We start from the raw sequence: 27,550 nt of genomic DNA, 5'->3' as shown, positions 1-27,550 counted from the left end.
CCAGAAAAACTTTGAACGAAAACACGTTGATAATGTACGAATAAAAATATGCAATATTGCATTACAAGAAATGTTAACTCGGCAGGAACAGCGTGATGTTTAACAAGATACATGTTGCGTGCGGAGAGCAAACGATACGGTCCATCAAACATTGCTGAAAGACCGTTTGTTCCAGAAGGACGAAGAAATGTAACGAAAGATCTATATCGTCATCATCGCAATTCGGGTCTGACGTATTTAAAAACGATCGTTGAAACTTGGGAAACTTCTGAGAACATAACATGAATAACGACGTATGAAAATTTACGAAATGCGAGACTATTTATCCAGATTAACCCGCAACATTCGACTTGTTGCTAATAAACAAAACATTTCTCCTTGTATAGAAGGGGCCAGGGGGGAGTGTAACTTTAATTTGTATTCTACTATTTAAAGTGCAACATTATACGAATACCAAACACTGAAGCTGCTGTGTCGTAATTACATCTGTTTTTTGCCATTTGCTTTCTTTTCACGTATTTCAATATGGAAAGGAGTTTTAGAACGCCGGCTCACCCTCTTAAATTGACATTCCTTATTGCACACGGAGTCAATACGCAAGACAACAAAGAATCTTATCTCCTTTTCTTACGCGAGCGTAAAACGCATTGTACACCCCGTCGAGACATCCGGATTCCGGAAGCTTGCCATCAATCAAGCAAATGCTAATTTTATTTCACCTTTCATCACAAGAATCATTTCACGTTTAAATTTGACGTCACGTGTTTACAAGCAAAATGCCGTGACGAACAGCCCACGCCATGTCAAAGTCACAAAGCAAAACTGTATGGATCTCATAGCAAAGCTTCGCGGACAAGAAGCTCCCGAGAACCGCAATGATTAAGAAAAAGTGAAACCATTACGACCAGCCATCAGGTATGATATCAAAGTTTAACATTCGTCGATCGGTTTTGCTGTCAAACAGCCGATTTGACACGGAGAACAAATTTGCAACAATGATCTTATAACGCAGCAGTAGCTAGAAAAGAGCACCCACTGTAAAGGTTTGTCATGAAGGATGGCGATTAAGTTCGACGTTTTTCTCATGAATATTTAGCCATTACGTCCTTTAAAGGTCGTAGTTCTAATCATCTGGAAATACTTAGTCACTTTATTGAGGATAGGCTTTTACTCGTATTTAAATTGGAAGACACGCTAGGATTTGTACACGAGAAAGCACGTACTCTCTTGTTCGTAATGACATAAATAATTTCTGTTTGAGTTAAATATCAAGAAACTAATCGTTGTGAATCGATTTTATAAGCAATTTCTACGCGTTTTAGCGAAATTCCAATCATATGCATTTTGTTATTCAGACTGAGTTCGGTGTAGAGCGTTGAACGTTTTATTTTAAAACCAGACGATATGATCATAGTTTATTGGTAGATTTAGGAGTAACTGATGTTATTGCGTGCCGACGACGGTTAGTTCGAACATTTATTGACGGTATTTCTCAAGAAATTTACTGGAAAATCGAAATGTATTTCTACTATCGTCTCTCAAGTGAATAGTTCATATTGCTGAGAGAGAAGCGTGCAGTTAGTCATCCCTGTGTGATTATTCACACTCTTATGACGTTATTTCATCATCGTCAAAATTCGTTTAAAAATTTACGAAGCGGTTGCCTTCAAAGATCGCTGTAATACAGCTTTTAAAAATTCGCCAGATGATCTAGACGAAGTACGGGTTAGGGTTAAACTCGTTCCTTTGAATTATTGGTGAAGATTAAACTCAAACGCAAACGGCTATACCATGATACTAGACGCCGACTTATGTTTTGCGTAACTATACGTTTTATTAACGTTTGACATGTGTTTGTGAAATATTCACTTTCAAATAACTAGTGGTTTGTTCGGTAAACATTAGTCCTTTGTAACTTGTAGCAATGCCAAACAGATGTTGTTGCGCATCCTAGAGCGTGAGGTGTAAAGCTGAACATGACAACGGATGCCCGGGGGGGAATAGTTCCCAGTCCTTTGCGCAAGTGGATATGATTATTGGTAGCAATGTCATAGTATATCTAACCATAGCCATGTAAATAATGTGTATTTCTTAAATGCTATACACAAAAACTGAAATTTCTTATGCTTTGGTTCTAATGCACTTGTACTAATGCACGCCTCAATCACTTTTTCCTCAGAATTATGACGACCATCTTGCAAAGATTTAAGGAAGGTATCGTGAACGGTTACAAAGAGACTGGTGACGAATTACGAAATGATATCCCCGCGAGCGAGGGGAATTGCAAACAAGGGCAACAATTTGACACCACGGATGATGAGCTCAAATCACGTGACCCAGAACCAAATTCTCCAACTCGCAGTCCAGTTGAGAACTTAAGTCCAGAATTCTTAGCTGAATCAGTTGAGAAGTCTACAAACGAAACGAAAGGTATCAACTTTTGTGTTTCAGCCGGGTTCGCAAGATTAGATTGTGATTATTATAAAATGGTTTTATGCGTGCGATAATTACAAGAATTGACGAGAAATGAAGTGAAATCAATTTTTTTGACAAAATGTAAAGTTTATTGCCGTTTGATATGAGACAATGGGTGTGCTAAGCGCTTGTGATACTTGAGGGTTTTATGTAATCGGATTTGAAGGCCAAAATGCGCTTTGATAGAAAGATAGACGCACGAATTTATGAAAAAAAACATAATTTAGACACGTTAATAACATAAGCTGATCTCCACGAAGGACGTCTACAAAATATAAGAAATATCGACGCAACAAAACCACAGTATAGAGAACACACAGTAGGGCCATTCCATTGAATTTTTCGTGCCACGCATATCTTATTTCGCATGTGATTACCATATTGGCAGCCATTGTGTGACCAATAGGATTGACGATATGGCAAAGGGCAGCCAGTAAACTAATTATATATACAGCAGCCAATTGCACAGCGAAGTGGCCCTACTGATGTATATTCCTTTACTGTGACAATGCCAACTATTTACAGTAAAGTAAACAAAAATATTGATCAGCGGTGTACAAGACAGGAAGTTTGATCTTACTATGCAATATTTAGAAGTTTATTTACTGTGAAATGAAAATTTAATCAGCTGAAATTAGCATTGCGCGATCAAATATATGAGCTTGCTATGTCACTGATATTGACACAACCATATCTTAAGTAGGTCTTCCCGTGTATACTGTCAGGGTACCATCTTTTTTTTTTCAACTCGTTTTGAAATTACAAACGCCGTCTTTTCGCAGATGTTTTCGATAACACCAAAGAGGACAAGGCCATGACCTGCGTGTTTTGCAGAGAGATTTCCGGATAAGATTACGCTTGAGACACATAAGAAAGGAGCATACAGGTGATAGGAAAATGTACGATTGCTCCGTTTGTGAAAAGAAATTCACGCATAGAAGCAGTCGTGACGTGCATCTTCGAGTACACACTGGTCAGCGGCCATATGAGTGCAAATATTGCAAGAAATATTTTCGAGTTTCTTCGCATTTACGCGACCATTTGAGAACGCATACTGGTAAGTAAGCTCAATTTCCAGAGATTTATCTTCCATCTTAATCCCAATCCTGTGAATGTTACCTCTAATCCTATCCGCTGAGACTGTGTTCGAGTTGAGTTGTTAATGAAATCTTTGAGTGGAAGGTGTTAATTAAAAACACAGGAGTCGCGAAAAAATTTTCATTGATTAATCATTCGCACATTCAATTAGTTTTTAAGAAAACAATTTTTTTCTTTTTTACGGACAACGAACTAATACCCTGTAGCGAATGCAGCCTTCAATGGTGTTCATGCTGTTTAAATTTCAGATCATTAGCAGTCATTACCTTTTTTAAGAAATCTTTTGAAAATAAACATCAAAGTAGTTACATCGCATATGAACACGACAAACGCGCGTTGGCTTGCTCAGAGCCTTACATATGTAAGAGTTGGGACACCGGAAGTAAAATTGCATAGTGTCCGCCATTTTTGTTCCAAAAGCAAGCAAATTAAGAGCATTACATGGAAAAAAGAGAAATTTTCTGTTGTGTTTTCTTATTCATGAATTGACAGCGATCGCTACCTTTGGAATTCAGTTGTTTATAGATGTCAAAACAATAGAAAAGCATTTATTTAATGCAGTGGATGTAATTTATGCGCTTTAAATACTGTTTTTTGTCACAAGGGAGCGCGCAGATTTCTATTCTTAATCGCTTTCATTCGCACAATTAAAACGCAACATAAAATCACTAGACACAATTTTTTATAATTTATCTCCTTCGTAAAAAATGGTTAGCATGGCGGCTTAACAAAAATGGCGGCTAGATGCCCATTTGATCATATTTACCCAATCAACTTGATCATAATGCGAAATGCCGAGTACCCTAACGTGCCCTAACTCTTCTAAATACAGGGTTCTGGGCTGGCTATGTTATTGTTGATGCTTCAAGATGTAATTTCTCACATCTTTTTAAGCTCAGTGTAGACTCTTTCAGTCAATCACAAAAAAGATCATTCTGTCACATTACTAGGAAGATTCCGGTGTTCATAACCAACGCGGAACAATGGTTTCCGTGTGGCAACTTAGCAACGAACCGGGTCCTGGGTAAATTACAGTCCATTGAACTAAATATATAACTGGAATGCTACCTTATATTGACATGCCTGTACTTGAGTTTCTTGAGTGTCTTTTACGCGTGTCTGGGAGCCAAATCCCACACGCTGGTAAATGAACTTTCTTTGGCGTGGATAAAACCAGAACTAGTTTAATTGCTGGCTTCAAATTTAAGCGGAATGTAGCCGTCCAGTTATATGTAGGTCAATATTACTGTCGGAAAAACCATAACTAAAGCAAAACTCCCAAAAGTAACGATGCTTTCTAAGAGCGACAAAACATGTACGAACGTTATCGGTCATATTTTCGATTTTATATACAATTTAATATTTAGAAGTATTTATCTTACAAATTGAAGCATGTTTTTTGTAACTTTATCAGCGGTAATGAGTGTAGGGATTGTGGAAACAGTCCATTAAATGAAGATATGATCCAGCAAAGTTGCCAGCAAAATTGCCCAGCAAAATGCGAAGATCATATCTTCATTTAATTTCAAACACCGCACTGCGTATAACATTCTTTCATATGGAATAGCCCATTATTGAAAATCAGTCGTTCAAGGTTATTGCGAATCACTAACTGAAAAATATTTCGCCTTTAACCCAACTCCGCTCTAATTTTCTTTAAAAACAATTGCTTGACGTAATCATTTGGGAACTAAACTGCTTCTTTAAGCTAAAATGAATTATGAAAATATTTTAGGTGAACGACCATTCAAATGTGATGTATGCGGCCGTGGTTTCAAACAATCGAGCGACATGAAGAAACATAGAAAAACTCATTTTAAAAAACAAACAAGTTCTAAAAGTGGCCCAGAACCGTCCTATGTCGTACAAACCGAAAACACTACGAATGTATCCGATGGTAATCCGAACGGCACCCTGGACATCACAATCTGAAAATAATTATCAAGAGAGCGATGTGCGCTTGCAAATTTTGAGAAAAGCATGCCAGCGGAAAAGGAACCGCGAGTAGGCTTAGACCCGAGTACAAAAACCGTATCGGAGAGTTCGCCAGACCTGAATGAATCATGCGAGAAAATGAATAACATTTCCACGATTTCACAAACATTTTCATTGAATTCCCCAGAAAATAAACGCAAGATGAAGGACACTCGCGACACAAACAATGGCTTCCCTTCCATGGTCTCTCCAAACAAAATTATAAAATCAGAACGTCTTTCTCCGAATTCCGATAGCCATCCCGTGTGCTATCGTCAACTGTCCGTAATTGAGCGACAGTTTCCGTATGATGATCGTCAGCTGTCGGAACAGCAAAATGACGAAAAACGACATAAGACAACAACAAGTGAGCAACACGACTTACGAAGTGAACTCAACAATATTTCCAATGAATGCCTGCACTTTTCAAAAACAGCACGAGACAAACCTTTCCGGAGAGCACGCGAACTTTACCGAAGTATTGACGACAGAAAGTGCTAACATAAGGCATAGCGATATGAATTCCCATTTCGATGAGCCGGAAACCGAAGAGCGTTTGGCTGTAGACAATCTGGCAACAGAAAGAACTGACGTTGTAAATGACGTAATCAACAAAAACATGGAACAGAATGACCAAGATGTTGCCCATAGTAACGTGACGTCACATGCTGGTCCGGGTAAAGCAATGGAGAGTAAACCAAGCAGTGACAAAATCATACGAGAACCAATCAGAGTCAAAGGTAAAGTGAATTTTCAAAGCTTTATAGAGTAGATTTGTTTGATCATAGTTCACAGTTGATCTTGTAGTTTAGTTGGTAGAACATTGTAGACAATGATTATCTTGTTACTATACTTGAGTACATCACAACAACGTGATGTTATTATCTATGATATTAAGATATGAAAGAAACTAGAACTGTGTTTTAAAATATCATCATAGTCCACAGATGATCTTGTAGTTTGGTTGGTAGAACATTGAAGACAATGATTATCTTGTTACTATACCTGAGTACATCACAACAACGTGATGTTATTATCTATGATATTAAGATATGAAATAAACTAGAACTGTGTTTTAAAATATCATCATACTTCACAGATGATCTTGTAGTTTAGTTGGTAGAACATTGGAGACAATGATTATCTTGTTACTATATTTAAGTACATCACAACAAAACATGATGCAACCGAAGTTATGTCTATTTATAGATAGCGAAAACAAAATAAAGTGCTCAAATTGCGAGAGAGTTTTAAGTAACATGGAGGAGTTCATGACGCACAAATGTGGCAAGATAGCCCGTTGTTCCGTTTGCTTTAAAGGTTTTCCTCGTCAGTCGTTGCTACGGCAACACATGGTCTTACATCAAGGAAGCAAAAGATTTCGATTCACTTGTAATTACTGCGGTCGCGCCTTCCGTCATCGCAGTCACTTGAGAGACCACGAGAGGATACATACGGGTAACATAATAAATTTCCATGTAATTACTTGGATGTGTGTTGGGGGACTGGGGACTACTGTAAATGACATGTCTATTATTGTGGTTTGTTGATAAACTGTTTTACTTTAAATGAGTTTTCACAACTGAACGGTTTCGGAGACTTGAAAAATTCAATCTTATTGAAATTAAAACAGACTTCCTGACTAAAACGGACAGAATGGCAAGGACAGTTTTATCAATCGCAAATACTTATTCAGCGCCTGAAACGCGACCTTTTCCTCGCACGCAGTTCACAACTCAGTGTTTTATTGTGTTTAGGAGAGCGGCCTTTCAAATGTTCGTTCTGTCCAAAGGCCTTCAAGCAATCCAGCGATCATCGAAAGCACGAAAACCTGCACACAGGCACGACACGATACCGCTGTGAAAAATGCTCGCTGGACTTTAAGCGATGCGATGCCCTGAAGCGTCATGCCATGCTACACAGCAAGGGAGAGGTGACGCTGATGAAATGTGAAAAATGCCGAAGTCTGTTTGCGACCGCCGACGGTCACATGACGCACGTCTGTCAAAATAAACGTAAGTGTTGAAGCTTGTTATTGTAATTTTGGCGGCAATGTTTTGTTGACCCTATTCCTTTCAAACTCGCAAGAAAATAATGGGCGCAAAAATAGAAATCTGATTTTTGATTATCGCTTGTGTCAGTAATCATGTGATCAAAGACCACGAGGTAATAACCTCGTGATCTGGGAGCACGAGGTAGTAAACAATCTAGGAGCATGAGGTAAACACCACGTGATTTAGGAGCTCGAGGAAATAACCACGTGATCTAAAACTTGACAAAATAATCACGTGATTTAGTTGCAGTGTTCAAATGTTCAAATTGAGATCCATTTAGAAATCCAAAGTAAGAATTTGATGATTCTCGTTTTGATGAAAAGTGTATTAAAGAGTGAACGTAAAGATTCTTTGTACGAATGAAAATTAGTTTAGCCATTCATCTTTCTTGCCACTCACAATTTAAAGAAGGTGGTATAGTTGCGGTTATTTTCTTGCCACTCACAATTTAAAGAAGGTGGTATAGTTGCGGTTATTTTCTTGCCACTCACAATTTAAAGAAGGTGGTATAGTTGCGGTTATTTTCTTGCCACTCACAATTTAAAGAAGGTGGTATAGTTGCGGTTATTTTCCTGCCACTCACAATTTAAAGAAGGTGGTATAGTTGCGGTTATTTTCCCGGGCCGTAAGTCTTAAAAACTACAATTTCAGAGAAACCGCAAACACGACTTTCCTGGCATGAATATGCAGCAATTTAACTTTCTTTGTTATGGTTTCACAGCTTATAGATATCGATGTCAAATTTGTCCGAAACGGTTCACAGAAGCGGAAAACCTACGTCGCCATTGCTACCAACATCATACTGAACTCTTTACGGACTCGCAACTGCGATGTGAATTTTGTAAAATGGAATTTGAAAACCTTGAAAAGCTTGATAAACACTTGACGACACATCGACTGAAGAAGACTCATAAATGTCGAACGTGTGGTCAGAAATTTTCCCTTCTCAATCAGCTTGTGGAGCACGTCAAAACACACAGTGACGCGCCTCAATCTGGCAACGATACCTGCAATAATGGTGAGTTCACGCCGGATCAAGAACATCATGAAGAAAGTCCGTCCAATACCGCTACTGGTGACTCATGGGAAGGCCAAGAACCTATGATATCCAGTCATTCACCTCAATCCATCATAGTACATCCGTCACCCGTATGGCCTCAACGTCAACACTATTATTTTCCCATGCCCGCCTCGAGCATGGAGCCCGAAAGAAGACACGATTACACACCGAGTACAATACGACAGCACACGACATCACGACCTACGTCAACATCACCACCCAAACAATCTTCTAACATGCTGCAAAAAGATGCTTTATCCCGCTCCCAAACATTCTCCATCTCTCGACGGGAATCTCCGATCCCTTTACGGTCATTCTCGACATCACCCCGTTCCAATACGGCACCATCAAAAATTATGCCGAATCCTGCTCAAACGAGCCCGAATGCTCTACGACAGTTTACGACTTCACGTCCAAATTACTATGATGTAACTAATGGCCCGATTCCTCCTCAGATTTACAGCATTCGTAATGAAGCAAAAACCGGACGAGAAGTCGCAACTGTTATTCAAAACACCGCAAGAACAACGCAACAGGATTTTATGACTAACAGCAATGTCGTCGATCCCGGCAAAAGTCGAGAGAGGTTCATGGAAAATCCACCTAACGTACAGGAAAACATCCGTGCTAACGAGTTAGTTAACGATGAAAAAGTTGGTGAAGTTAACCCTTTCAATTATCGATCGAATACAACGAATCCACCACAAAAACAAAATACGGTTGATGTGCTTAATCGAACTTTCCACGGGTTACGAAGACATCCCGACGACATACGGATGATGGCGGGCGCAATCCGAAAAACACCCGAAAGACGGCATTTCACGAACTCCTTAAAGAGCCCGGTGAAATGTTACGATGATTTTATTCAAAGAAAAACGAGTTAACGGTTGAACATAAAAATGATCAATTTGAAGCGAAGGATGCGAAAATGATGATTTCCGAGGCCATCGTACGACAAAAATACACCTGTTTAAATTGTCGTTCAGAATTCACCAACGAACACGCTCTTGTTCAGCACGTTTGCAAAATGTTCACTGAAATCGCCTACAACTGCGAGGTGTGCGAGAAAAACTTCGAGACGTTCGAAATCCTCCAACGTCATATGAGACTTCATTGGAAGCAAGTGATCCTTTTTAAATGCAGTCTTTGCGGGGAACGTATAGATTCCGAGGGATCACTGAAGGATCACAACATGAAACACATCCAGGAAGAAAGATCCGGTAAACCTCGAAGCTATTCAGGAATGGAAGAGGTTCACACTAGCGATGGGCGGCTCTATGCAGGGATGGAAGAGGATCAGACTAGCGATAGGCGGCTCTATGCAGGGATGGAAGAGGATCAGACTATCGACAGGCGATCTTATTCAAAGATACCAAGGGATCAGACGAGCAATCAGGGATCCTATCTTAGGAAAGAAGGGGATCAAACAAGGTTAGCTACTATGGAAGAACCAAACTCTGCTAATGTATATGTAAGGGGTCCCAGAGACTCCAACTTACACCAAGTACCGGCTGTTATATGTTCAGTCAGCGGTAATATTGTTACTACTTTCACACCACCGGGACGAGACCACGTTGAGCGTATCGAGGGGACTGGAATCGAACAAAATAACAGGTCAAACAAGGAAGACGAAAGCCAAGATGGCCACCACTCAAAGACTCCAGGAGCTTTCATGAATTATTATGAACACAAAAAAACACATGAATATTTGATTGGCTTCAGAGAAAGGCAAACACGTGAAAACACCTGCAATGCAGGCTGGCGGGATGCGCACTGGCCTTATCATGGGCAAAGTACGTATCCACCAGACGGTAATAGAATAGTTTATACAGCAAATCATGAATAGTGATATAATAGAGAGCCATTGAACCATATATATAACTGAATGGTTACTTTGAAATACGCATGCCGTGTCTGAGGGTAAAGTCACGCATTTTAGCTTACTGTCGTCTAATTGAAGGCCGTGCCAAGAAAGATTGGGACTAGTTGAATGGCTGGATTCAAATTTTGGCGGGAAGTAGCCGTCCAGTTATATTAAGTTCAATGATCAGTTGTGAATTGTAAATACGACATTGATATTAGGCATTTCAAATTGAAACTACGGAAGCCAAGAAGCGCCACAAACTAAATACATTTTTACTCCTGAAATATTGTTCAATCCAAAATATATTTTCATGGTGGTCTTTCTCGACTTCGTATGAAACTTTCAAAACAATCGCAACGAGTCTTTCAAGTTGATCAAGACGTCTATGTTTTGACGTCATAACAATGACGTAACTTGACGTCATGGTTAATTTGTTAGACGGTTGAGATTTTTGTTGCGTTTTTTTTTGTAGAGTACACATTATATGCAAAATATGTTCTGGTGTTTAAATCTTTGACACAATTTTATGTATTAAAGTTTAGTATTTTAAAGCTTTGTTTCAACGATGTTTTATAATTCATATGAGCATTTCACGCGTCAGTAATATGTTTATGAAAAAATCATATCGACATGTCAACAAAGAGACTCATATCGGCCGGCGGCGCTGGCAATAGTGGTCAGTTTCAACTTAAGCTTGCTTCAAACTTATGCAGATATCAAAAACTGATAAAACAACCAACAAACATAACGTGGAAACCTGCAAAACCCTTTTGTCACACATAAAAACGAATCACCACATATCCATATTACCATTGCGTCCACGACGTGATCCCCACGACCACCACGTCCTCGACAACCCTTCGAAAACCACGTGATCCCCTATCTTGGGCGAATTCCCCAGAGAAATGACCAGACTGACCACGTTTAAACTCGCCACCTATTCAAGGGGGGAAACTTTACAGCTTAAAACAAGTTGTACTAAGGTTTATAAAATAATAAAAATAAAAAGGCGAGCGCTGATTGGTCAATGGCTGAGTTCGCATTAGCCCGCGCAAACTGATCTGAGCTCAATCAATTAAATCAATTCAAGACAATATCGAAATAGACAAGGCTATAACGATAAACCAGGTCTGCAGGAGATGTACCAAGTGTGAAAGTGATATGACAAGTCTGGGGCTAAGTCGGGTCTGCTGGGGATAAACCAAGTCAGCGGGCGGATGTGCCAAGTGTGAAAGGGATACGACAAGTCTGGGGGCAAGTCGGGTCTGCTGGGGATAAACCAAGTCTGCGGGTGGATGTGCCAAGTGTGAAAGGGATACGACAAGCCTGGGGGCAAGTCGGGTCTGCTGGGGATAAACCAAGTCTGCGGGTGGATGTGCCAAGTGTGAAAGGGATACGACAAGTCCGGGGACAAGTCGGGTCTGCTGGGGATAAACCAAGTCTGCGGGTGGATGTGCCAAGTGTGAAAGGGATACGACAAGTCTGGGGACAAGTCGGGTTTGCTAAGGATAAACCAGGTCTACGTGGGTTTGGCCAGGTCAGCAGGGGATATGCCAGGCCTGCAGAAGCTAAGGCAGGTCTGCAGAAGATAAGCCAAGTTGAAAGGAGACAAGCGCTTGATCGGAAGGAGACAGTTAAGTTCTGCGAGGGATAAGCCAGGATTGCATTACACTCAACTTCCCGTATGTGACAGTAAGATGCAACGCTATCATTTTAAATACTAGTAAACCCTCCCTACTCACGTGACTAAATGCTAAAACTCATCTAGACATAACAATATGACTACTCACCACCGTTCCGTCGATCATCACGTCCGGCATTCCTTTCGCACCAAGCGGCATATCTCTCAGCCATACTGCGCAACTCCTCGGGAACAACCTGCAAATATTGAAAATATCATGGTGCAACAAAAAAATTCCAGTCGACCAAAAAAAAATCGGCGAAATTACTTTACTTGAATGTTGCTTTAAGGATAAAATCTACTTTCATTACTTAAGTAATATCATTGTTGCTTCGGGATTTTTTGCAATCACAGGAACGTTTACTGACGTATTTCCATCAATTATATTGATGAGGGATATTTAGTCTTAAATTTCCTTCAATATATTCATTAAGGGACGTTTAGACTAAATATCCGCCGTCAATATTACTTTTAACGCCTCGTTTCCAAATTTTATTCTCATTGCCAGAAGAAATTGTGTCGACTTGCATCTACTTTTCCACGGTTGAATTAATTGTAATTGTGGTGAATGGAAAAGAATCGCATGGTTTCTTCGACAAGTCGATTAAAACCACAATACTTCGAGGGTAAGTTTAACTAGTCAATAATCCTCTTGTTCGACAGCAGGAACATGATCAATACTCAAGACACAATCCCTAAACTCGTTATTACAAAGACTTAGCTCAGTTCTGTCGTTTTGTGATAACAGAAATCGTCTTTCTTTCGCGTCCGCAAATTTCCTTGTTACTAACTTGTGAAAACCTTTGATCGACCAACTTCGACAATAGTTTAGTTACATATATTTGCAAAAGCAAATTCATACACAGGTTCACTGAACCAACTCAACGACAGAATTTAAATAAAATAACTTTATGATTCCTTTATTACACCGCTGACCATGAACAATGCACACTCTGCACACCACCAATGGTTGTCATTGAAATTGAACTTTGATAAAATTGTTGTCAAACGGAAGAGTCTAATGCAACGACTATTTCCTCTGCAACCATGTTATTACTTAAGCCTCGTGAGGTTTAGTAAAAGTCCCCCGGATTGCGCCCAAGGATTTTTACTAAACCTTCCTCGGTTTGCGCCTAAGGATTTTTACTAAACCTTCCTCGATTTGCGCCCAAGGATTTTTACTAAACCTCCCTCGGTTTGCACCAAAAGATTTTTACTTAACCTCCCTCGGTTTTTTACTAAACCTTCCTCTGTTTGCGCCCAAAGATTCTTACTAAACCTCCCTCGGTTTGCGCCCAAGGATTTTTACTAAACCTCCCCGGTTTGCACCCTAGGATTTTACTAAACCTCCTCGGTTTGCACCAAGGATTTTACTAAACCTTCCTCGGTTTGCGCCTAAGGATTTTTACTAAACCTTCCTCGATTTGCGCCAAGGATTTTTACTAAACCTCCCTCGGTTTGCACCCAAAGATTTTTACTAAGCCTCCCTCGGTTTGCACGCTAGGATTTTTACTAAACCTTCCTCGGTTTGCGCCCAAGGATTTTTACTAAGCCTCCCTCAGTTTGCGCTCAGGGATTTTTACCTAACCTCCCTCGGTTTGCACCCTAGGATTTTTACTAAACCTCCCTCGGTTTGCACCCAAGGATTTTTACTAAACCTTCCTTGGTTTGCGGGACATTTAATCACTAATATCCCTGAAAACATGCGTTTACTTATGATAAATATGAAATGATTTTCATCCTTGGAATGTCTAGATAGCTTGACGAAATGTACAAAGAGACAAATTTAAAAATAAACAATTTTTCAATGTATGTTTACCTGTTTGTAAATGTAGATCGTCCAGGTTAGTATAGTCCTGAGAAGGACTGTTTTTGTTGTTGTTGACTGACGTTTCGACAACCTTAGCAGTAGTCATCTTCAGAGTCATTTTGACTATACCAACCAGGACGATCTACATTTACAAATATGTAACGATACCCCCGAGTTCAAACCATTTACTTTATGTTTACCTGATTAGCCTCCTCGAGGATGTCAATCAGATTTTGAGCTTGTTTCCAGTCTTCGCGCGTAATAAAACTCAATGATGATCCTTTTGACCTGGAAAAGAAATCAAACGTCGTTTAAAAAAAAATGTAAAATTTCAGGAAATCCAAGACATTTTTCATATTGCTAGAGCGCGTTTGAAAAACCTGGACAGTCGAAAACTTTTTGTGAATTTTCCAAACAAACAAAAAATGCTTAAGAAATTCTAAAATTGTCCTTTTCACACCACACGCTTCTATTATCCGGGTTATTATTTTCTCAATCCCAAACCTCCAACAGCACAAATCTACTCACCCCGCTCTTCCCGTTCGACCAATCCTGTGAACGTAGTCTTCGATGGCACGTGGAAAATCGTAGTTGATCACATGCCTTAATTGTAAAAAACTTAAAATTCACAATTGAAGATTCGCCATTGAAATAGGGTTACACCAAAGAAAGTTATGTGTAAGTTGGCATTCCAGGCGTTACGTCATTCATACTTACGTCACTCCTTTAATGTCAAGTCCTCGGGAAGCGACGTCAGTAGCGATGAGGACCCGAGCTTCGCCGGTCTTAAAATCATCTAAAGCTTGCTCTCTATCGTATTGTTCTCTGGAAATGACAGAGAAATGAACATCTTTAGCGATGTCTATGTGTAAACAACCTTCTTTACTGTGTCCCAATTGCATTATCCTGTAAATGCTTACTGTAAAAAAAAAGGAGAGTCATTGTGGCGACAAAGAATATTCAAATATTGCTGTGAACAGCTTATTTGTCATGGTGAATGAAAATTGAGTAGTTCTTAAAGAACTGTTGAAAACAAAATAAACATATCTACAAATAGCTATAACCAGGACAAGCAGACAATTTCAAATAATACAAATTAAAACAAATTCCGAAGAGGGACATCTCGTTTTCTTGATATTCAAGATATTACAAGAGTTTAAAACAAACGATGGTGTAATATTTCGTCTTTATTCCAAAGACATCATCAGACTTACACTTTTGAACTATAAGTCTGATGATGTCTTTGGAATAAAGACGAAATATTACACCATCTTTTGTTTCAAACTCTTGTAATATCTTGAATATCAAAAGAATTTGTTTTAAATATAAATAGCTATAAGTAGCCATTTTTATTTTGGTTTTAGTTTTCAACAGTTCTTTTAAGAACTACTCAATTTTCATTCGTCATGCCGAATACGCTATTCAGAGTGTATTTTACAAGTATGTAACCACAACAGAGTCCTTGTTTCACAAAAAATGAATGAATTAAAAGAGTTTAAAAAACCACTAAGTAATCACTTTTCACTATCCATTTGTATCCCCGAGTCTTATAGTTTCAATGGATCTATATCCTACATAAACCATACCTATCACCATGTATACTCTGTACTCCAGCTGAAACATCTCTCAGTATAAAATCACTGGCGACATCATCAGCTCTAAAACACCGATGTGAAAAATTGTATCTTCAACAATAAGTCTCACAGAATGCTTTGCGCGCTTAGGTTTATTTCCAGTATGAAACTTCCGGCATATGAACAGAGTTCAAAGATTGATTTTTCGACTAAAAACTTTGAAATACCCTGTTTAATTAACTGTCGTTATTTCTTCTTCCTTTCTTGTTCTACCACTCTTTGGAGTCGAACGAACAAGCTTGGATGAAAAGTAGTAAGCTTAACCTGGAGTGGAAAGAACCAGATTGGAAGTAAAAGTAGTATGCTTAACCTTCTTTTAACCTGGAGTTGAAAGAACATACTTGGTAGTAAAGTAGTATGCTTAACCTGGAGTCGAAAGAACAAGATTGGAAGTAAAAGTAGTATGCTTAACCTGGAGTTGAAAGAACATACTTCGTAGTAAAGTACTAGGCTTAACCAGGAGTCGAAAGAACAAGCTTGGTAGTAAAAGTAGTAGACTTAACCTGGAGTTGAAAGAACAAGCTTGGAAGTAAAGTAGTAGACTTAACCTGGAGTTGAAAGAACAAGCTTGGTAGTAAAAGTAGTAGACTTAACCTGGAGTTGAAAGAACAAGCTTGGAAGTAAAGTAGTAGACTTAACCTGGAGTTGAAAGAACAAGCTTGGAAGTAAAGTAGTAGACTTAACCTGGAGTTGAAAGAACAAGCTTGGTAGTAAAGTAGTAGACTTAACCTGGAGTTGAAAGAACAAGCTTGGAAGTAAAGTAGTAGACTTAACCTGGAGTTGAAAGAACAAGCTTGGTAGTAAAAGTAGTAGGCTTAACCTGGAGTTGAAAGAACAAGCTTGGTAGTAAAGTAGTAGACTTAACCTGGAGTTGAAAGAACAAGCTTGGAAGTAAAGTAGTAGACTTAACCTGGAGTTGAAAGAACAAGCTTGGTAGTAAAAGTAGTAGACTTAACCTGGAGTTGAAAGAACAAGCTTGGAAGTAAAGTAGTAGACTTAACCTGGAGTTGAAAGAACAAGCTTGGTAGTAAAAGTAGTAGACTTAACCTGGAGTTGAAAGAACAAGCTTGGTAGTAAAAGTAGTAGACTTAACCTGGAGTTGAAAGAACAAGCTTGGAAGTAAAGTAGTAGACTTAACCTGGAGTTGAAAGAACAAGCTTGGAAGTAAAGTAGTAGACTTAACCTGGAGTTGAAAGAACAAGCTTGGAAGTAAAGTAGTAGACTTAACCTGGAGTTGAAAGAACAAGCTTGGTAGTAAAAGTAGTAGACTTAACCTGGAGTTGAAAGAACAAGCTTGGAAGTAAAGTAGTAGACTTAACCTGGAGTTGAAAGAACAAGCTTGGTAGTAAAAGTAGTAGACTTAACCTGGAGTTGAAAGAACAAGCTTGGAAGTAAAGTAGTAGACTTAACCTGGAGTTGAAAGAACAAGCTTGGTATTAAAAGTAGTAGACTTAACCTGGAGTTGAAAGAACAAGCTTGGTAGTAAAAGTAGTAGACTTAACCTGGAGTTGAAAGAACAAGCTTGGAAGTAAAGTAGTAGACTTAACCTGGAGTTGAAAGAACAAGCTTGGAAGTAAAGTAGTAGACTTAACCTGGAGTTGAAAGAACAAGCTTGGAAGTAAAGTAGTAGACTTAACCTGGAGTTGAAAGAACAAGCTTGGAAGTAAAGTAGTAGACTTAACCTGGAGTCGAAAGAACAAGCTTGGTAGTAAAAGTAGTATGCTTAACCTGGAGTTGAAAGAACAAGCTTGGAAGTAAAGTAGTAGACTTAACCTGGAGTTGAAAGAACAAGCTTGGAAGTAAAGTAGTAGACTTAACCTGGAGTTGAAAGAACAAGCTTGGAAGTAAAGTAGTAGACTTAACCTGGAGTTGAAAGAACAAGCTTGGAAGTAAAGTAGTAGACTTAACCTGGAGTCAAAAGAACAAGCTTGGTAGTAAAAGTAGTATGCTTAACCTGGAGTTGAAAGAACAAACTTGGAAGTAAAGTAGTAGACTTAACCTGGAGTTGAAAGAACAAGCTTGGAAGTAAAGTAGTAGACTTAACCTGGAGTTGAAAGAACAAGCTTGGAAGTAAAGTAGTAGACTTAACCTGGAGTCAAAAGAACAAGCTTGGTAGTAAAAGTAGTAGACTTAACCAAAAAGGCAGGCTTAGCGCGCAAAGCATTACGTAAGGACTCATTTTTTTAATGACAATATCAAAAACAAAATCGTCATTGTCTTCTTTGATTCAACGTTACGGGAGACAGTTTTTTCAACAAAAGGTTTTCAAAACTATTTTGAAACTTACGTAGACTTTCGACCAACGAAAACTAGAACTTTATCCTCTGGTCCCATGGTACTTATGAACTCTAAAGTCTAAAAATTTCAAGGATGATAATTGGATCGCTTACTTCATCAATTCAAACGACAGAGAAACTTTTACGAAATATTCATGCAAAGATGAATTAAAAACTATTTCAATTAACGTTGGCTGAAAGCATGGCTTCTTTTTGAAATTCATCATAGAAATTGTTTGAGGACATAGAACGTGTTTTCAGACATCAAGTTTCATTAAAGAAGCAAAAAAATTCAGAGAAAAAAGGTTTTCATTAATCCACCAAAAATATAATCTTTGGTCCGGAATGATGTCATCACAGTAACTTCCACGACGTAGTGTTTTACAAGACATTGTTTCATGGTGGAGAACTTATAGAAAGACCTTTCTTAGCTCACCCTCTCTTTTTTCTCCTGTCCATCCATTATTTCGATGATTTGTGTGACAGTATGACAAGCCTAAATGAATACAGAAAAATAGAAACGAGGTCATGTAGCTACAGTGTATTTAAAAAGCGATTCGAACTTTAACAGACAATCGTACATTAAATATTGTGTTCTGCGTTCATATTAATACATCGCAAAAAAGATGAGCTCTTCAGCTTTCAAATGATGTGTTTTTCATTTCATAATGATCAAAAATGATTTAGAACTCTTCAAATAAAAATTGTAAGTCGAAATTGAATTTTTCCATCGTTTGGAAACGAATACAATTATTGAACATTGTTCGTTTACGTACGTAAAACACACTGAAAAACCCGCTATGCCACTTTGCTCTGCGTTAGTATTCAATTCCCAAATGATGGAAAAATGCAATTACGACTTGCAATTATTATTTTAAGCGTACTTGATCATTTCTGATTACTACGAAATCAAAAACACATCGTTTGAAAGCTAAAAAGCTCATTTCTTTTGCAATATAAAAAATAAGCCATACATACAATATCAACTACACGAGAGCCTATCAAGGTTCCATTCACTTCCGTGATACACAATGTATAAACGGCGCCACGAAATTTAAATTGCCAGTTAAAAAATGTATTACTTACCGCTAGATCAAGAGAACCGACGTTTACTTGAACAGGATTGTCAACATATTGTTGGGCTAAACGTCGAACGGATGACGGCCATGTTGCACTTCAAGTATAAAAATGATGACATTGTTGTTCAAGGATGCCAAGCATGAAATATTCTTCTAAAAACTACATTAGGCATTCAAATCACCAGCGTATCTTAACTCAACATAAAGAAGACAAAAAATTAGCAAAATATACGTATTCAAAGGTCGTAGTAGACACAAAAATGTAGTGAATTCAAAATAAAGCGGGACGGAGGACAGAGACTTTAACACAAAGCGAGGGATCACAATTAGAGGATGTCAAAAAACATTTAATAACAAATTTCAACAAACAGGACGTATTGCCCTGCATCACGTGTGAGCCACGTGATGTAGGACTATTTACGTACACGTGGTAGGACTATAGACGGCACGTGGTATTTGCTAAATTTCTCTAATGAGGAGGAAGATCGCAAGAAACTTCAGTATGATAGAAGAGAGATAAACTTCAAACTAAACCTGGTCATAACGGTTTGACGATCTGGTCGAATATCGATGAGGATTTTTCGTATCTCAGGTTCAAAACCCATGTCCAACATTCTGTCAGCTTCGTCAAGGACCTGAAGAAATAAAATAAAAACATACTGAAAACATTCACGATAACATGCGCGCCATGCTAACTGGGAACAATTTCTGTCACGTGTCAAACTCGTGAAAACGTAGTAGCTGAGTTTAAAAAACAGGCGAACGTATGGTTATGATATGCTCTTATGGATATGGAAAATTTATAAGGGGGGGGGCGTTGGAAATAACTTTCAACTGGTGGATTGAAGCCTCTTTGCAATTACCAACAGCTAAAAGAAATGGTAACCCCCCCACGCCCACACAAAAATAATCTTTACCGCAAAAGCACAGCTCGTGTAAAAAATATTTTTAATAATCTCATACCAGATAAGTAACGGATTTCACTTCCAATATTTCGTTCATAATGAGATCGTTCAGTCGTCCCGGAGTCCCTATTTCAAACGCAATTTTGCAAAGTTAAAAAAGCACCAGAAAATACATACGCCAAGGTGTCCCTAGATGTACCCTTATGTACCTAGATGTACCCATATGTAGCTATGTTTATGTACCTAGAACCACCCATATGTATCCAAATGTACCTATATGTACTTAGATGTACCTATAAGTACCTATACGTACCAATAACAATTTGAACACCACTTTTTACTGTTCTGATTTGAGCTTTCCTGTCCGAGCCACCGTAGACACAAACGCTGTAGCAAACAACGTGAGACAGAGATGAAAGCAAAGACAATAATACACAGCAATAATAAATTTAATCAATGAATCAAATGATTGAGAGATTGTAAGCGCATTTTGTAAAGCATAAACGCAAGAACTGCTATGCCGTTAAAAATAAAAATCGATTCTTTACGTTCTTTTCTTTGCGCCGAAAACGTTAAACAAAACGTCAGAGAACAGATCGTTTCGGTTTAATGTTGTCGTATATAATTTCACGTTTAGCACTTGAAATCGTTTTTTCGAGATTTTTACTGATGATTTTCTAACTAAAACCATATAAATACTTGTTAATTGACTTTTGAGAATTATATTCATTGTGACGACTGCGTGTATGATAAACAAACTGGAATCTCCCGGTCATATTCATAATCAAGTAAGTACATGCATTTGTAGAGTTCTTTATTAAAAAACCCCCAAAATCCAACCGAGCCGACATTTTTCTCCCCCTCCCAAAAAAAAATCGAAGTTGAAATTTCTCGAAACGCACAGCTCTTGTCGACTTTATGATATATGTACAACATGACAACACTTCTGGAGTACAACTATTTTCTTTCTTGGTAGTTTTAACACCTTGAATGTTTGTAATGTACCTTTGAATCCCTTTATAATGCATCTTGTTCACTTCTGCCTCGAGTTGCAGAGCAAGCTCTCGTGTCGGTGACAGTACAAGAACGTTTGGACCTTTTGGAGGTGGTTCGTTACTAGTTTAAGAAAAAAGGAAATCATTTTGAACTTAAAATAACGGTAATGTTTTTTCATATCTGATATCAATCATATCATAAATAGCAACGTTCTGTTTTCGTGATGTATTCAGGCATGGTATAAATGTAAAATAAAAATATCGTACTTTCTTTGACCATCAACGTGAACCAAAGCAGGCAATAAGAATGCTAAAGTTTTCCCCGTACCAGTCTGGTGTAAACGAGAGGAATACGTCATGTAATGACAAAAATAAAGGACGATTAGTGAACGGCATTTAATGATATATAATGATAGAGAACGACAATGGAAGGATATGTAGTGATAGAGAACGACAATGGAAGGATATGTAGGGATAAATAACAAGAACGGAAGGATATGTAGTGATAGAGAACGACAATGGAAGGATATGTAGGGATAGAGACGACAATGGAAGGATATGTAGGAATAGATAACAAGAATGGAAGGACATGTAGTGATAGAGAACCACAATGGAAGGATATGTAGAGATAGAGAATGACAATAGAAGGATATGTAGTGATAGAGAACGACAATGGAAGGATATGTAGGGATAGATAACAAGAATGGAAGGATAGGTAGGGATAGAGAACAAGAATGGAAGGATATGTAGTGATAGAGAACAAGAATGGAAGGATATGTAGTGATAAAGAACGACAATCGAAGGATATGTAGTGATAGAGAACGACTATGGAAGGATAAGTAGTGATAGAGAACGACAATGGAAGGACATGTAGGGATAGATAACAAGAATGGAAGGATAGGTAGGGATAGAGAACAAGAATGGAAGGATATGTAGTGCCAATGTTACGTAAGTAAAGAAATATACCTGTGCTATACCGATGAGATTCAAACCAGACAAAAGTATGGGCCAAGATTGACACTATTAACGTAAATAATGAAAGATATCGTCATTATACTTCATGTAAAACACTACAAAAAGCGTTTCACAAACCTGAATGGGGGTTGGTTTTTGAAAGCCATTTCGCTCTAACTCTTTGAGAATGTCAGCTGCAAAAATAAAATAATCGATGGAACCGCGTCATCAAGAAAAAATTTTGCAGTGTTTGTTTTTTTTATGAAGCACTCACGATAATTTTTGAATGCTTCTGAAAATGTCTGCACAGGTTTCGGAATCACTCTTGTTTGAACTTTCTCGCCGACATTTTGAGCAGAAATACCATTATTTTCCTTCCTAAACAAGAAATCAAATGATCTTCATCATACACGAGACATCAAACTATCTTCATTAAAGCAGAAAGCACGACTTCCAAGCAGTTTGTTCACACATGTAATTTTATTACCAGATTCGGTCGAAGGAGCATAAACAGCCCACCTTTCAAAGGTTTGCAACTATATGAAGCAGGGGGGAGAGTCTAAGCTCATCAGATCAAATCTAGTAAAAAGTTGTAAGTATGTCTACATGATTCAATTCAACCTTACCTAAATTGCTCAACTTCTTCCTTCGACCTTCTTTTCACTGAATCACATTCTTTGTAAAATACTTTAGTGATTTTTGGCAAACCTAATCAATGCATAAAAATTAATTCTTATGAACATTACTAAGATCGCGTAGGAATAAAATTAGCCATGATGCATCGAGCTCCCAATTATCAACCATTTAATAAGTTAAAATGTTGAAATGAGTTAAACTGGAAACCTACTTCCCGCCAAAACTTCAAGCCAGCAATACATTTAGTCCCAACGTTTCCTTGCACGGCCAGAAGAAATTTCGTTTCGACAGTAAGCAAAAATGAGGGACACGCGTGTTTGTAGGTTGAATTTGGCTTTATGCAAGTACAAGCGTGTCAACCAAAAAGTGGCTTTCTATTTATGTACAGTACTGCTCAGAAGTAAATTTAAAGAAAACGCGTTCCGAACTCGTTCGAAATGCGCTCCAGTTGCGTTCGGCTCAAGATGGAACGCGTATCAAAACGTGTTGTTGACCGTATCCGATCATTGATCATTTATACTCGCTATATAAAGTTCAACATAAAATTCCATGTTATACCGAGTTTTCTTTGGTCAATCGGGCACGCTTCCTGAACGTGTCCATAAACGTGTCCGCGTTCCGGCCGCGTTCGAAACGCAAATGAAACGCAAACGCAGTGCTAAGCTACTTCTGAGCGGTACTATATTCAGTTTAATAGTTTCAACAGGGTTCCCGAAACGTCACGTGAAAGAAAGAAGTTACTCAGTCCTCCACGTCAAGTGAAAGTTACTCAGTCCCTCCACGTCACGTGAAAGTTACTCAGTCCTCCACGTCACGTGAAAGTTACTCAGTTCTCCACGTCACGTGAAAGTTATTCAGTTCTCCACGTCACGTGAAAGTTATTCAGTTCTCCACGTCACGTGAAAGTTATTCAGTTCTCCACTTCACGTGAAAAAAGTTTCTCACTCCATTTAGAAACGATATAAATTTGGTGAGCACTGAAGATCAAAAAGCTGAGTTAAGTCTGTTACTTCGAGTACAGCTCTGTCCCCCAGAGAACCCAAACCCTCAAGGTTAAACGCCTCCACCCAATACAACCGTTAGATTCGTACCTTCCCATTTTGTAGCAAGATATTCTTCCCTTGCAGCTCGGAGCTCGTTCCAATCAATGCGAGGTCTGACATTCTCTGCGTCCGTTTTCAAACTCACATCTTCGAAAGTCAAATGAAGAAACACAATGACAAGATGATTAATATTTGTACATGCTTCTGCTTAAGTACTTTAAAAATAAAATAGGCACACAAGGATGGCGCAAAGTTAAAAAGAACACTGCCTTCTGACTCGTAGTTTGAATCAAAAATAAAATTTTTCATATATTTATTCTATTTTTCCTTCAACTCCATTTAGCTAATTTTGATTGTAGTTGTTGGTTATAGCATTATGCTATCATTCTTTTTGTTTAGTTTTTATTACAGGTAGCGTTCCATGTATTTCATTTAAATGGTCTACAAGGACACTAACATTCTTTCTGAGAGTCAGAACTTCACTAACCTGAATGGTGTACATCTACAAACATGTAACAACACTCCCAGGTTAAAACCATTCATTTTAATATGGTATGAGTTAAATTAAAGAATTAAAGACAGCTCACCTTCCATTTTGCTGGTTAACTCAGGCGGTGAAACAATCTCATCGATCATCTTCTTTGCTTTTGTTTGAGCTTCTGGCCTTCCACTGATCTCAATAGGTGTGTCAATACCATCTGACTCATCCTTAACTATCTGGAATTTTTAATTTCAGCATGTCAAATTTGAATTGGGGAAGGATTCTGGATGATTTGGTTGGAGTACTCTTGTTTGGGTTTTGTTTTGGTGGCAATTAGTTGGTGTTTTTCGTTAAATTCTTTTACTCTTATACCATGATTATGAGATAATTTTTGAAAGTGTTCTCCATTAAATACAATTCCTTTTCCTTACTTGCATTGTACATTAATATTTTGCAGGGTAAGTGACATTGCAGAAATACCGCAGACCATGTAGCCAAAGAAATACATTTATTTACAAGATAAAAACTACTTGAAACAATACAATGCTGAACCTACCGAAACTCGAGCACCTGAACTGTTTTGAATATTCTTGATGCTTTGGCCTCCTCTTCCTAAAAAACATTAAACAAAAGTCATCATCAGAAAATCAAAAATACAAAAACATTGTCAGTTTGTCAACATTGGAATGAAATTTCTCTTTAAATTGCAGTTAATAAAATAAGAAAGCTAAAAGCAACAAACTACAATAAAATAACAAGAATAAAACATGTGAACTAATTTGTCCATAGCTGAGTTTGCATTAGCCGGCGCTAAGCCTGTGCATTGTGCTTCATCGAAATAATTCATTCAAGGATGTTGTGTTAGAAAATCCTTTTGGAAACTTTAGAAGTTGGAATGAAAATATTCAGATCCTTTTGGAAACTTTAGAAGTTGGAATGAAAATATTCAGACCCTTTTGGAAACTTTAGAAGTTGGAATGAAAATATTCAGACACTTTTGGAAACTTTAGAAGTTGGAATTAAAATATTCAGACCCATTTGGAAACTTTAGAAGTTGGAATGAAAATATTCAGACCCTTTTGGAAACTTTAGAAGTTGAAATGAAAATATTCAGACTGTTTTGAAACTTTAGAAGTTGGAATGAAAATATTCAGACTGTTTTGGAAACTTTAGAAGTTGGAATGAAAATATTCAGACTGTTTTGGAAACTTTAGAAGTTGGAATGAAAATATTCAGACCCTTTTGGAAACTTTAGAAGTTGGAATGAAAATATTCAGACCCATTTGGAAACTTTAGAAGTTGGAATGAAAATATTCAGACACTTTTGGAAACTTTAGAAGTTGGAATTAAAATATTCAGACCCATTTGGAAACTTTAGAAGTTGGAATGAAAATATTCAGACCCTTTTGGAAACTTTAGAAGTTGAAATGAAAATATTCAGACTGTTTTGAAACTTTAGAAGTTGGAATGAAAATATTCAGACTGTTTTGGAAACTTTAGAAGTTGGAATGAAAATATTCAGACTGTTTTGGAAACTTTAGAAGTTGGAATGAAAATATTCAGACCCTTTTGGAAACTTTAGAAGTTGGAATGAAAATATTCAGACCCATTTGGAAACTTTAGAAGTTGGAATGAAAATGTTCAGACCCTTTTGGAAACTTTAGAAGTTGGAATGAAAATATTCAGGTTGAGCTTGCTACAGGAGCCCTCCTTTTCCTTGCAGTGAAAATTCACATGCCAACACCTGTTGACTTTTTCATTCATATCAAAGCAAAGAAACTAAAAAAATCTAATCATGTTAAAACATCTACAACACATCTTGGAGTTTTAATTGTGAATATTTTTTATTTTGTGAGCACTACGATAAGCACATAACAAAATCTCCCAATACATGTTTCTTATGCTCAATACATTAAGATCTCTCCCCCTGTTTCATAGTTTGGCCTTTATTATAACCCCCCCTTAATAATACATAGCTCATATTAAGACTTTGCAATGTTAGATAAATCAGTCTACATAGAATAATCTCCTTTCTGCAAAGCTGGGATATCAAAATCCGATGACCTACCTATAATTTTACCAACATCTCGACTTGATACAGTGATCCTCAGAACACCATCACTATCATTCTTGGTCCCCACAGAGCCATTACTAGTATAACGTTGTTTAGTGTTACCAGAATTGAAATCTTTCCTCGTATTCCAAGGATTTGCTCTCTCTTCGGGATGGTGTGAGCCATTTGCACATTCATAACCAGTATATCTAGCCCTTCCACGTCCTAAACGTCTTTCCGAACCAGAAAACCCATTGTTTTGTGTCGTTGTTCTGGTTTTCGCAGGTTTTGAAATACCAGACGATATCTCAAGGTCCCAATCTTCGCCTGAATCACTCATATTGTAGAGCAATAAACGAGCGGATGGAGCAAAAATTGTACGTAGAAGTTCCAAAGATTCAACAGATAGATTCCCACCTAACAAAACTGCACGATGCTAAAAAACATAGTTTTGTTCTTATTGATATAGTAACAAGAGGAAAATCGCTCTCGAAGATAACTACTGTGATGAAAGATACTGCTGACTATGCTGGACTTAGGCGCAAGTTTTAAGAAATGCGATGTAAACTTTAATTTGTGAATGTGGTGATGATTGTTGTGATGAATGTGGTTCCCAATGTGGTGCCAATTTCACGGTAGTAAAGCTTTAGCAGTGCTGTTGTTGAAAGCGAGTACTTTGTTTAGAAATATCCTACTCAGATTCCTAATTTCATGCACAATGACTTTGTTCCTAGGCACCACTCGAACTTTCAAAATACCTGATAATTCGATCATTTTTGAGTAATTAGAACTTGTTTTAAAACAATTGTCACAGCTATGGAAGTTTTTGATCGTAGTTGATTTATTTCATTCTTTCACCAAATCACTTCACAAACAACTACAGCCGGTAAAGTCACACAAGTTAAGTCTTACTGAAGGCAAGCAGATTTTACCTAGGGCAAGTAGTGTAGAAGCAATACTGGTGCTGATCCGCGGCCGTCAGAGGTCTGGAACCCACTATAAAATTTTCTGACATGCGCACGTTATTCCTTTTATTGAGAAGTAGCTGAGGAAAAGATTTCAGTAGAAGGGTGGTGTAGTATAGATGACCACCTTTGTAGGTAGTGGTACCGGTGTTATAGATGACCACCTTTGTAGGTAGGTTTACCGGTGGTATAGATGACCACCTTTGAAGGTAGGGGTACCGGTGTTATTGATGACCACCTTTGTAGGTAGGGGTACAGGTGGTATAGATGACCATCTTTGAAGGTAGGGGTACCGGTGGTACACATGACCACCTTTGTAGGTAGGGTTACCGGTGATATAGATGACCACCTTTGAAGGTAGGGATACGGTGTTATTGATGACCACCTTTGAAGGTAGGGTACCGGTGGTATAGATGACCACCTTTGTAGGTAGGGGTACCGGTGGTATACATGACCACATTTGAAGGTAGGGGTACCGGTGGTATAAATGACCACCTTTGTAGGTAGGGGTAC

General features: G+C 38.1%; 3 protein-coding genes across 5 annotated transcripts; 2 read left to right on the top strand and 1 right to left on the bottom strand.

Annotated features, from left to right (window-relative positions):
• Positions 1-101: 101 nt before the first annotated feature.
• On the top strand, positions 102-6,169 carry LOC124450226 (ras-responsive element-binding protein 1-like). 2 transcript variants are annotated; one of them, XM_047000827.1, is made up of 3 exons: positions 102-915; positions 2,180-2,430; positions 5,309-6,169. In XM_047000827.1, exons 2-3 carry the CDS (start codon positions 2,184-2,186, stop codon positions 5,503-5,505), a joined length of 444 nt encoding a protein of 147 aa, XP_046856783.1. In that variant the 5' UTR covers positions 102-915; positions 2,180-2,183; the 3' UTR covers positions 5,506-6,169. The 2 variants fall into 2 exon arrangements, with proteins under 2 accessions (XP_046856783.1, XP_046856784.1); XM_047000828.1 differs by lacking the exon at positions 5,309-6,169 and adding an exon at positions 3,258-3,360 and having other exon boundaries at positions 103-915.
• On the bottom strand, positions 2,069-26,595 carry LOC124450223 (probable ATP-dependent RNA helicase DDX43). 2 transcript variants are annotated; one of them, XM_047000820.1, is made up of 23 exons: positions 26,088-26,595; positions 24,576-24,631; positions 24,126-24,255; positions 23,587-23,685; positions 22,486-22,567; positions 22,134-22,237; positions 21,998-22,053; positions 21,872-21,925; positions 21,173-21,237; positions 20,916-21,026; positions 20,224-20,297; positions 19,969-20,036; positions 19,540-19,640; positions 19,013-19,100; positions 18,363-18,422; positions 17,938-18,005; positions 15,603-15,674; positions 14,734-14,841; positions 14,545-14,619; positions 14,217-14,304; positions 12,316-12,403; positions 11,336-11,462; positions 2,069-2,412 (listed from the first exon to the last, which is right to left on the bottom strand). In XM_047000820.1, coding segments are annotated over exons 1-23 (2,100 nt in total). In that variant the 5' UTR covers positions 26,413-26,595; the 3' UTR covers positions 2,069-2,411. The 2 variants fall into 2 exon arrangements, with proteins under 2 accessions (XP_046856776.1, XP_046856775.1); XM_047000819.1 differs by lacking the exon at positions 2,069-2,412 and having other exon boundaries at positions 11,011-11,462; positions 26,088-26,594.
• On the top strand, positions 5,855-11,076 carry LOC124450222 (zinc finger protein 70-like). Its single transcript, XM_047000818.1, has 4 exons — positions 5,855-6,287; positions 6,757-7,005; positions 7,305-7,562; positions 8,323-11,076. Exons 1-4 carry the CDS (start codon positions 5,855-5,857, stop codon positions 9,543-9,545), a joined length of 2,163 nt encoding a protein of 720 aa, XP_046856774.1. The 3' UTR covers positions 9,546-11,076.
• Positions 26,596-27,550: the final 955 nt, after the last annotated feature.

The sequence above is a fragment of the Xenia sp. Carnegie-2017 genome, unplaced genomic scaffold, assembly GCF_021976095.1.
Source record: "Xenia sp. Carnegie-2017 unplaced genomic scaffold, XeniaSp_v1 HiC_scaffold_24, whole genome shotgun sequence".
Taxonomy (NCBI): Eukaryota; Metazoa; Cnidaria; class Anthozoa; order Malacalcyonacea; family Xeniidae; genus Xenia; species Xenia sp. Carnegie-2017.
This window is presented reverse-complemented; position numbering and strand designations above follow the sequence as displayed.